This window comes from Lagopus muta, chromosome 3 (assembly GCF_023343835.1).
Source record: "Lagopus muta isolate bLagMut1 chromosome 3, bLagMut1 primary, whole genome shotgun sequence".
NCBI classification, from domain to species: Eukaryota; Metazoa; Chordata; class Aves; order Galliformes; family Phasianidae; genus Lagopus; species Lagopus muta.
In genome coordinates this window covers 11,740,258-11,751,203 of record NC_064435.1, presented here as the reverse complement: position 1 = coordinate 11,751,203, position 10,946 = coordinate 11,740,258, and the positions used below count along the sequence as shown (strand labels likewise).

The following is a 10,946-nucleotide window of genomic DNA, read 5'->3' as shown; positions in this document are numbered from 1 at the left end:
AGCACCTGAAACACTCAAGGTTTCTTATCATGTGTCACCCGCCACATTTATAAATATCAAATAGATATCAAAACACAACTGATTTCTTTGATGGTATTCATTAGTTCTCCTTAAAGGCGTTGGTTGAAATACAGTAGGTTGACATACAGCAATATAATGCCATCAATTTACATGCACAAACTATTGAGCAATAGTACATGAGCTTTCCTATTGCCATCATAAAAAGAATGCTACAGCAAGAGCTGGCACAGCCTGCTGATTATTCTTAAGACCTTTGAAAAAGAGTGATGAAATTACTGCTCCAGTTAGAATGACAGCAAAGAAAGAGGTTTGGCTGCTCGTGAAAGATTCCAATGAAGATGCCGAGTATTGCAATGGGAAACACCATTGGAATTCTCATTTAAAAAAAATGCAAAAAAGTTATGCAAAATTGTTTTAATGTGTATTTCAACTAAAAAAAAGAAAAGAAAAGAAAATACATACAGTTTTTCTAGAAACATACCAGAAACAGAAATACACAGGGAGAAAAGTCAGAGCTTAAGGCAAGGCAAACATGGGCGTCTGAAAAAATAAAATTCAATGAAACTTAAAAAAAAAAACCAAACAAACAAAAAAACAAGCAAAAAAACCTTATTACTGACATACTGTAAACCCACTCCTGGGAAATGCATTATCTTCTAACAGGACCCTCTTTGTTGTTGCTGTTGTTGTTGTTTTTAAAGAAAAGCTTTCCACCTTGAAAGTGCAAGCCAGAACACTTCTGTATTTAGTGTTATTCTTGCTTAGCCTAGATTTCTTTCAGTTTTACAGTTTGGTCCGGATTAGGTTAACACACAAAAGACAGCATATGCTACCAGGCCTACTGTCTCCAAGTTTTCAGAGCCTGCTTTTCACAAAGAGATCTATCATGGTGACCTTCATTAAAGCTTGGTGTCAAAGTTTCAGCGCTGCTGTTTAAGGGGCTTCTAGAAATTAGAACAGAGAAGACAGATTTATGGCCAAGAGATAAGCAGTGAGCTCTGTAAACGTCCAGGTTACAATAAGACTGTATAGCAAATAAAAATCATGGGATGGAATTTTCTTTTAAACCATTTATTTGTTGGTTTCAGAAGTGCTAACAATTCCAGTGACAGAACTTTCAAAGTGCCTAGGCTGTCCCTCTTTTAATCTTGTTTCCAAATGGTATTGAAAGAGGTAAGAAAGCCCCCCTTGAACAAATAGTTATCAGCTTAGCATTGTTATTTGGCAAAGTGGATCCTGAAATTCTCTTGATAAGTGTAATTATAATTTATGAACATATAAAAAAGCACAGTTACATGTGACTGCACTGTCAGATCTATAATACATCAAATAAGACTGCAAAACCAAAAGGCAGGAACAGGAAGAAGGCCTCAAGTCTTATTTTTTTTTCTTTTTTTTTCAGAAGTCTCACAGCAAAAAAAAAAAAGTTTAATCATAAATCCGACGTTATAATCTGCAAACCAGGTCCTCTAATCCAGACTGACAGCATATGAATATTTTATTGTTTCGTTTAAGCCACCCATCACAGACGTGCAATGCCAACACTCATTCGGTTCTTGAAAGGCTCCCCAGCCTCGGCAGCCCCCATCAGCCATTCACACCTCACTTTAAACAGAACTTTTTTAAAGAAAGAAAGAAAAAAGTGTTTTTGAATTAGGAAATCTGAACTCTTTGATAATACATGAGAAGCTCAGGAAGATAAGCTGAAGGAGACCTCAACTGAATTCTCAAGTTATTGTTTATCACGAAGAAAAAAGGAAAGAAGAGACATTAATACAGAAGTACAGAAGGCAGAGTTAAGACACCACTAAAGATGAACTTGGAAAGGATATTATACTGCATTCACTTACCTTGGTCAGGGCATTAGAATGATCACCTCAGATGACAATTCAGAGATTCAGAATTATAAAGAAAGCAAATTAGATTGATGCTGATCACTGAAATACCTGATGTAAAGGCAGTGCAGAATGAGAGTTGGTGAGGGGGCACTCAGCCTTCTTGTCAAGTGAGGGATCTTCAAATCACTCGTAACTGACCTCCTTAATAATCTGTATTGAAGGACCTGATGAACAGCTGCAAATTTTTTGTCATGCAATTACATCTGTTAAGCAACCAATACGCAACTCAAGAGTGTTACTGTCATCCACAGTGGACTATTAAAGTAATAATCTGTTAAAGAATAATGTCAAAAGGGGAAGTGGTAAACATCATTTGCCATAAGGGAAAACACTTCAAAAATGTACATTAAATAGAAAGCTAAATGGTATCTTATAAAAAGAAGTACTGAACACAACAAAGCCACAATAAATTAGTGTTTCCATAAAATGACATGCTGAAGGTTTTGTTCCCAAGTCTATACATTTTTACTGTCTGTTAATTCCTAAATATTGACAGCATAATTGAGTAATTGAGGTACATTAGTTTACATCTGTGTACGTCTCGTAAAAACATTAATTTTTTTCTTCCAGTTTTTCTTCCTCATCGCCAAAGAACAACAAAGGAAACATTCCTAAAATGCAGCCAATGGTCACTCCAATAGCTTTACCCTAGAGAAAGAGGGAAAAAATTAAGTTTCTCACTGATCAATTACTTATTTGTGTGCAGTACCACCAAAATCAAGACAATGAACAATCTGTTCTAGCTTTTGGTAGGGAGTGACATTTTTCCAAGCATGCAGACTCGAAACAGTTTGTGAGACAGAGACAAGTGTGTGTAATCAGCAAATTAAGAAATCCTGTGCTAAAAGATAATCCTGTGTGATAAAAGGCAATTCTAAATAAATGAATGAATGACTCGTCAGGAGATGCACGTGTGATAAATAAGTGAGGAGCTCAAGATTCAAAGGGTTAGAATGATGGCCAGGAAGATGGGGAAGGATAAACAAAATTAAGGCACAACTGCAAGAAGCATTCGCTTAAATCTGGTAATGCAAATTATTATCAAGGTCAGAAGTGAGCAACGTGACAGTTTGTAAAGGCACAGGGTGAAGACAAAAATAAATAACTGGAAAAGATTTCACAATCTACCTAGACATAAAAGTTAACAGGAGAGGAAAGAAATTAAAGACAACGTCTGAAGGCATGTTGGCAGCAGCAAATGAATAGTGCTGAGAAACTTCATGCAGCAGTAAATAATAAAAAGACAGGAAAGAAGTGCCAGCAAAGAGACCAAGACATTCAGAACTCTTTACACAGAAAAGTGCTGCGAACAAACTGTCATAGAATGACAGACTCATGCCACAGACTCAGAATCACAGAATCACAGAATCACCCGGGTTGGAAGGGACCCCAAGGATCATGTAGTTCCAACCCCCCTGCCTAGCAGGGCCACCAAACATACACATTCAGATCAGGTTGCCCAGGACCCCGTCCAACCTGGCCTTGAACACGTCCAAGGACGGGGCATCCACAACCTCCCTGGGCAGCCCGTTCCAGGGCCTAACCACTCTCCTAGTAAAGAACTTCCCCCTAACATCCAACCTAAATCTTCCCTCCTTCAACTTGGATCCATTTCCCCTAGTCCTGCTATTGTCAGCCCTTTTGAAGAGTTTACTCCCCTCCTGGGTGTAGGTTCCCTTCAGGTATTGATAGGCTGCAATGAGGTCACTCAGCTTCCAGTAAGAAAGCTTGTAGGTTGGACAGACTAGAGGGCAGCCCACTGACAATATACCACTTCTTCCCTGCTCAGTGCCTTCATGTATTGCTGCTTGAAGTAGACTTTTTCCTAACTTTTATTGAGAAAGCATTATTTCTATTCCCTTTAATCTGCTAAGTGATTTTCCCACATGAAATTTTGTTCTGGCAAAGTGAAAGAATTATCTGCTCCCTTACACTGTTTCTAATAATCCATTTCTTTAACCAAAATAAACTAACATTATTACTGGTGAAGCTGACGTTCACGAAGTAATCATCCTGAAAAATGCATCTGAAAAAGTGAATGCCCCAAAACTGTAGTAGTTACGGTAAGCCCAAGCAGTGAACACTGTTCAAACGCTAAGGTTTATTCAGCTAAAAGTTAATTTTGTATATAAACCAATCACAAACCAACAGAAACTAGTATGTAATAGCACAGATGCACAGCTAACAAGCACTTGATAAAGAATGTATAGGGGTTAAATTACTAAAGGTAAGGTTGAGGGCATTTTAGCAGACAGCAGCCAGAGCTCAAGCAAGGTAACTGCACAGCATACATGCAGTCACTGCAGAGATCATCCATACTACCAGCCACCTGTGGCTTGCTGTATACAAAAAAATGCCCAAGCCCAAAACAATCCATTCTGCTGATGCCGATACAGGCTCTCAACCAAACCTTTCAGGAAATCTGCACAGTGTTGGCAGCTATTAAATACTTAATGGCAAAGGTGACAAAAGGAGCTATCTTGTATTGGTTAAAACAAAAAGGATCCCCACAAGGAGTGCCTGCAGGTTACTTACCAAGTGTGCACTAAGACGTGTTTGCCACATGTCAGCTTGTTTGGGCGTCAGATCAGGGATTGAGAGACCCAGCCGTGAAGCCAAAGCTTCTACATAACCTGCAAGACTGGAAGAATTAGAAACCAAGAAGAAATTATTTGGGATAGGAGAGTGTTTTCAGGAAAGGATTTTGAACCATTTAAAGCACTGAAAAATAGCTTTTCCTTCAGCACACTGATAAAGCCACAGAGAGGTAAATACAGGGAAGTATTTGAATTCCTAACACTTTTCCAATCAATGTAAATCTATTAATTTTCTTACTGATTTAATATGCCGTATCTCCAGAAGTTCTTCAAACAATAAGACAAGATGGCTTTAATGTTACTGTGCACTACTTGCAAGTAATCCTTGCAAGAAAAACGTTGCAGACCATTCACCCTTTTCTGTAATAACTTTTTTTATTTGCAGAAGAAAAAAGTAGAGGGAAAATGAAAGAAACAACTTTATTTTAGGATCCACTTGGAAATTTCCTTTCAAAAAGCGAAATGCATCTGCTTATATCCAACAGAGTTATTGGCAACAAATAGATACATTTAGATCTGAAGCTACTCCCTTCTTCTCAGATATAGCAACTATATCTGCAATTCTTGCTGTATCTCAGAAGGACATGTGTTGTTACATGCTCAGATCTGAAAACCTGATGAGGTAATATTCTATCATGGCAGCACTGAATCATGTTAAACACCAATTCCAAATCCCAATGTTATCACTTAATATACAATATGTAATAGGAAGAGTTAGTCTCTGTTTCAAAACTGCAGCACTGCAGTTTTGGCCTCAATAATATAATCCAATGTCATGTGGTTTACTGAAGCACAACTCTAGAGCTAGAGAAGGAAAAAAAAAAAACTCCAACCAACAAGAAAACACCCACACCAACAAAAAGAAACCAAAAAAAACCCAAAAAAAACACACAATTTCAACAGTTTGTATGTTTTTAGTTCAGCAACACCAACACTGGTTACAAAGAAGTAAAAAACAGTCTTAAATTCAGACCTACCCCAGTCCAGCTAAATCTGAAACAAGGTTTCCCAAAGCAGCAGCTGGTGATGAGAGGGAAGAAGCCAAAATATTAATACAGAATAAAAGCAACCAACATCCTTCCACACCCACTGCTATTGGCCCTGGCTCTTATCAGTACACACTGCAGAGAAAACTACAAGAAATTTTATTTTTGAGCTTATCTTCTGACTTCATCACAACTTGGAATAACAGCAGCAGAATAGCGACATTTTTGTCAGCTTACATGAGGACTTCACAAATGCAAAAAGATGACTTGGAAATTGGCATAAAAACTTTTCAGATCAGAGCCAACAATGGCCACACACAGCTGAACTTCACCAGCTAATACTGCACACCAAAAAAGCCCCGCAGTGCCTGGAGAGGCACAGAAGCACTGGAAATAGAGCATATACAGCTTTGTTCAGCAATTCAAAAGCAGGCATCATTTCTATACACTGTGTCAGCTTAGGAATAAATATTATGTGCAATTGAATATGTAACACTTTAAAGTTACACATTTAAAATACATGATTTCACAGGAGATCTTAAAGATATACTCTTGCTTGTGACTGTCTTTCATTGCAATGGAGGGTTGCAAACTTCCAGAAGATTAACTTGTTCTGCTGTACAAACTTCCATCCAAGCTATCTGTGTGCTTTCAAGCAATGCCACACCTGCATTTCATAAGCAGTTTTTCCCTCTCACACTGCCAAGGCACAGAAGCAGTGAAGCAGAACTCATTAGTTTTAGCAAAGCGCTGGAGAGCAGAGCTGCCTCTGCACCTTGCATAGAGGCAGGAAAATCACTGAGAACACCGGACAACACAGCAGAGGGACATCAAACATTGCTCTTAGCACTGCAAGCAAACAGCCACTCACAAATAGGTACATTAATATTAGATCTTGGGGAATTTAAAAGCAGTTCCATTACAGAAATGCAAATGTACTTTTCTAAGTGACCCAGGATTTGGACTTTTAGATTAAAACAAACAAATAAACCCCAAGAATTTCAGAATGGATTTGAAATGAAATCCTATTTCTGCAAAGAGAACGCATTCTTATTTATTATGAAAGACTGCTGCTTCAAGACTAAAGAAGAGCCATTTCAAGCCCTGTGGCCTACTTTCAATCTAAAATACAAGAATGTGTCACATCAGTCTATGCATACTCCATTTTTATTACTTGCCTGCCATGGTTGAGATTCCTAGGACAACTCCAATGGACAATTCTATTTGGGTTCCCTGAAAAATAAGAGTTCTCATTATTTGATGGATATGGACTTAAAACAGAGTATCAATTCAATTGGTAAAGTATCACTTATTTGCTTATGTCAAAATTGAAAGGACAAATGGACATTACTTCTATTAGATCCGCATAGCTCTTATTCTCCCAGCATATGCATCACCCCTACAACAAGAAGCTACTTCAGTTACGCTTTTAATATTTTACATTACCTCATAATGGCAACCTAATGGCTAAAACAGTAATCTCCATTTCTGCATACCATTTTCTTTACTCTTAATTCTTAACATAATGACGGAGCACTGGAACAGGCTGCCCAGGGAGGTGGTGGAGTCTCCTTCTCTGGAGATGTTCAAGACCTGCCTGGATGCCTACCTGTGCGACCTGCTGTAGGGAACCTGCTTTGGCAGGGGGGTTGGACTCGATGATCTCTGGAGGTCCCTTCCAACCCCTACAATTCTGTGATCCTGTGATTCTGTGTGAAAGCAAACTTCCAGAAATACTGAGCAAACAGATAAAATGTAGTGTCATATCTCCTTTATGTTTTCAGATGAAGAAAACCTTAAATACCATCTGGTCCAACCCCCCACCACAGACAGGGTCTCCTTCCATGAGGGCAGGCTGCTCACAGTCCCATCCAACCTGGCCTTGAACTCCTACATCCAGGGATGGAGCACCCACAGTTTCCCTTGGCAATCTGTTCTGGTGCCTTACCACTTCAAAGTAAAGAATTTCTTCCTTAAATATAATCTAAAACTACCTTCTTTTAGGTCAAAATTCTTGTTCTATCATCACACATCCTGATAGTCTCCCCCCCATCCTTCCTGTAGGCTCCCCTATATGTAATGGAAGCACGCTGTAAAGTCTACCCAGAGCCTTTTGTTCTCCAACAAGCCCAGCTCCCTCAGCTCGTTTTCAGGGACGCCCTCCAGCCCTCTGAGCACCTTCACAGCCCTCCTCTGGAGCCACTCCAACAAGTCCATGCCCTTCTTACATGTCCCTACGGCCCCCCTGACATGGACACAATACTTCAGGGTCTCATGACTGCTGAGTAGGAGAGAACGACCACCCCTCAGACCCTGCCTGCCATACTTTTTCTGATGCAGCCTAGGGGATGTCTGGCTTTCTAGTCTGCCAGCTCACGTTTAGTTTTACATCCACTGACACTCCCTGAATCCTTCAGTCTGCTCTCTGTGCTTGAGACTGTACTAATTCAGATGCAGGACCTTGCACTTGGCCTTGTTAAACTTCATGATGCTCACAAAGGTCCACCTCTCTAACCTGTCAGGTTCCCCTTTGGAAGGCATCTCTTCACTCCAGCACGTCAACTGTACCACACAGCCTGATGTTGCCAGCAAACGTTCTGAGGGTGCACTCAATCCCACTGTCTGTGCCACTGGCAAAAATGTTAAATAGCACCAATCTCAAAACCAGCCCCTGAGGAATGCCACTCATCACTGGCCTCCACCTGCACATCAAGCCACTGACCACAACTCTGAGTGCAATTATGCAATCAATTCCTTTCCCACCAAGTGGTCCATCTGTCACACTTACGTCTCTCCAATTTAAAGTCAAGGATGTTGTGCAGGATATGAAAGTGTTTTTCACAATGAGGACAGTCAGGCATTGAAATAGGCAGCCCAGACAGGTTGCACAGTCTCTGCCCTTACTGCTTTTCACCTAAATTACTCCACCTAATAAAACCATGAACATCTTGGTCTGATCTTTCAGCCAATCCTGCTTTGCGTAAGACATTAAAGACCCCAAAAAGGTCCAAATCAAGAGCAAGACTAGAGGCAGAGCGGCTCCTGCAGTCCCTTCCCGCCTGAGTTATCCCATGATTAACATTACATTGTCAATTATAATTCCACCCAAGAAACAGCATATTTGGTCTTGAATCATCTTCCTGTTTCACCAGCCTACTTCATTTTCCAAATAAACTGAAAATATTTAGAGAGCATTCATTACACAGCAACACCATGCTACATCAATACAAATGAGCATCAACACCAACTATGCTTGCACCACTGCGAGTAAAAAAACACTGAAGACCTAGATATAAATACATTAGAATTAGGTGATACAAAACTGCATCAACTACACGATCATAAATGTATCTTGAAGCATGGATTTGAAGAAGAACAAGTTTCTTCCTAATTCAGTAAAATTTCTTTCAAGACTGGCCTTCAGATGATAAAACAACACTTTGCATTCTGCAAAGTCAAAACAGCACGGAAATTTTAATGGAAAAATTAAGAGCAGAAACAAGTTGAGTTGATATAAAAGGAAAGAAGACTTCCTGAAGCTCTCATTTAGTACAATATAAACAGTATTGGCTTGATTAGGGAATTAAATAATGAACTTACCGCAGCAATCATAATTGCATTATCCAAAAATCCAAACCCTACAAAAGGTAATGCATTGTGGAAGAACACTAAAAAATAAGTAACAAAGAGATCATATTTATAATGGGTTCACCAGTACACACACACACACAACTGAAATGTGAATTTAATATCACCATTAAGAGAAACAAAGGCAACACAGCAAGAATCACTACCTCTGTTTGTGTCTGGCTTTTATTTCTGGCAAGCTTGGCAACTCAAGTCGTATTAATGGCTTGTGAAGAAACATGTGAAGTAACTTATTCTTTCTAAATTCCTGTACAGTTTTGGATGAAAGCCACATATGTCTGTTAGTAAGTAAAAAAATAAACTGATACTGAACAAGCTTTGATATTACTTACAATCCTTCCAATTCATTCTGCAGTATCAATAAAGATTGCCAAGAGGTCTCATCAGACTACTTACATAGTCTGAATAATTTCTAACCAGCACAGTATCACTGTATCATTCCTTTCTGTTCTACTCCATTTTTTTTCTCTCAACTTTTAATTTACATGCTCTCTGAGAAGAGGGGTACGAATTTGCAGAGCACTGCCTGCAGGTGCTAGCATACTAAATATAGCATGGAAGACAGACTACTTGACTACAAACACAGCTTAGAAAATCAATTTTTTTTCACTCTTTTTTTAATTCAAAATGCAGCTATTTAGTTTTTCCCCTATTTCAGATAGGATTAATAATCACATTTTATAAACTTTCAGAGATGCAAACATATGCAGGAAGAAAGAAGAGTATATGAACTTCACAAGCTGGTGAGAAGAAACCAGCAGGGCTCTCTTCTAGGTTTACTTCTAAAAAACACCACGAATCCATTACCACAAAAACTGATGTCACACAAGACATTTCATGCTCAGGTATTTGAACACGTATGGTCTTCTCTAACAACCTTTCAATAGTATATATATACCTTCTTGAATGTACACATAAAAGACTAAGGCATGGAATGTATTAACTTCTCTTTTTAAATAGCAGGACAAAAAAACCCAAAAAGCTAACAGCAAAAAAAGCACACAAATAGATGCCAAAGGCTTTCAAAATGTGTGTGTGTAGCTGCACCATGGATCACATTTGCAGGGAAGTTGACAGAATTTTAGAATCCATGGAGTGTACAAAACCCCACTGATCAAGGGGAAAAAAAATATATAAGCATAAATACCTAAAAGTAGAAAATATTTGACTACGTGCATTTACTCTCTGACAGAGTTTGAAGTCATAAAAATAAAATGACTTGGAAGAGAAATCAGAATTTGAAGAAACACGATTTTATAAAGAAGTCCAAGTTTACTTCCAATTTCTGTATAATTTTGCCCCAGCATCTCAGTTTATTGAACATCTGTGCAACTCACAGCAAGTCAATAGTTTTAAGCTTAAAAAGAAAACAAAAATCTTCAAGGTTCTACAGAACCAATGCAGCTTGGCTTAGACCAACAGCATTTGCTTCTGGCTTTGAACAGTGCTCTTTTGTTTGGGCTTTCTGTCCTACTTTTGTTAAGTAGCACGGAATTCTCTCACCAGATGAGGTGCTATGAAATAAAGCACTGTAGGTGCTTGCTTTGGTTTTCTCCTACTCTGCAGTAGTATGGGGATGAGGACAGACCAATGGCTCATAGGAGAGAGACAAAGCAACTTGACCACAAAGACCACACAGTACTGAACCACATTCAGCAAATACTCTTATTTTACCATGTCTCAGTTGTCCTGGAGATGGTGGTGCAACCTCCAACTTCTCTAGAGAAGTCAAAATGAAATGAGAAAGTTAGCTGGTTCATCACATACTCAGTTTAATATATTACAAAGCATTTACC

At 38.9% G+C, this 10,946-nt stretch overlaps 1 protein-coding gene across 3 annotated transcripts in view; it reads right to left on the bottom strand.

Annotated features, from left to right (window-relative positions):
* Positions 1–1,435: 1,435 nt before the first annotated feature.
* The window catches only part of TMEM65 (transmembrane protein 65), a 30,288-nt gene continuing 20,777 nt past the window's right edge, over positions 1,436–10,946 (bottom strand). For all 3 annotated transcript variants that reach the window (XM_048940271.1, XM_048940272.1, XM_048940273.1), the window contains 6 exons: positions 10,825–10,869; positions 9,103–9,170; positions 6,681–6,735; positions 5,494–5,536; positions 4,455–4,560; positions 1,436–2,567 (listed from right to left, as the gene is read on the bottom strand). In XM_048940271.1, coding sequence (XP_048796228.1) covers positions 2,472–2,567; positions 4,455–4,560; positions 5,494–5,536; positions 6,681–6,735; positions 9,103–9,170; positions 10,825–10,869 — 413 coding nt within the window. In that variant the 3' untranslated portion in view covers positions 1,436–2,471. The remainder of the gene's footprint in view (positions 2,568–4,454; positions 4,561–5,493; positions 5,537–6,680; positions 6,736–9,102; positions 9,171–10,824; positions 10,870–10,946) is intronic.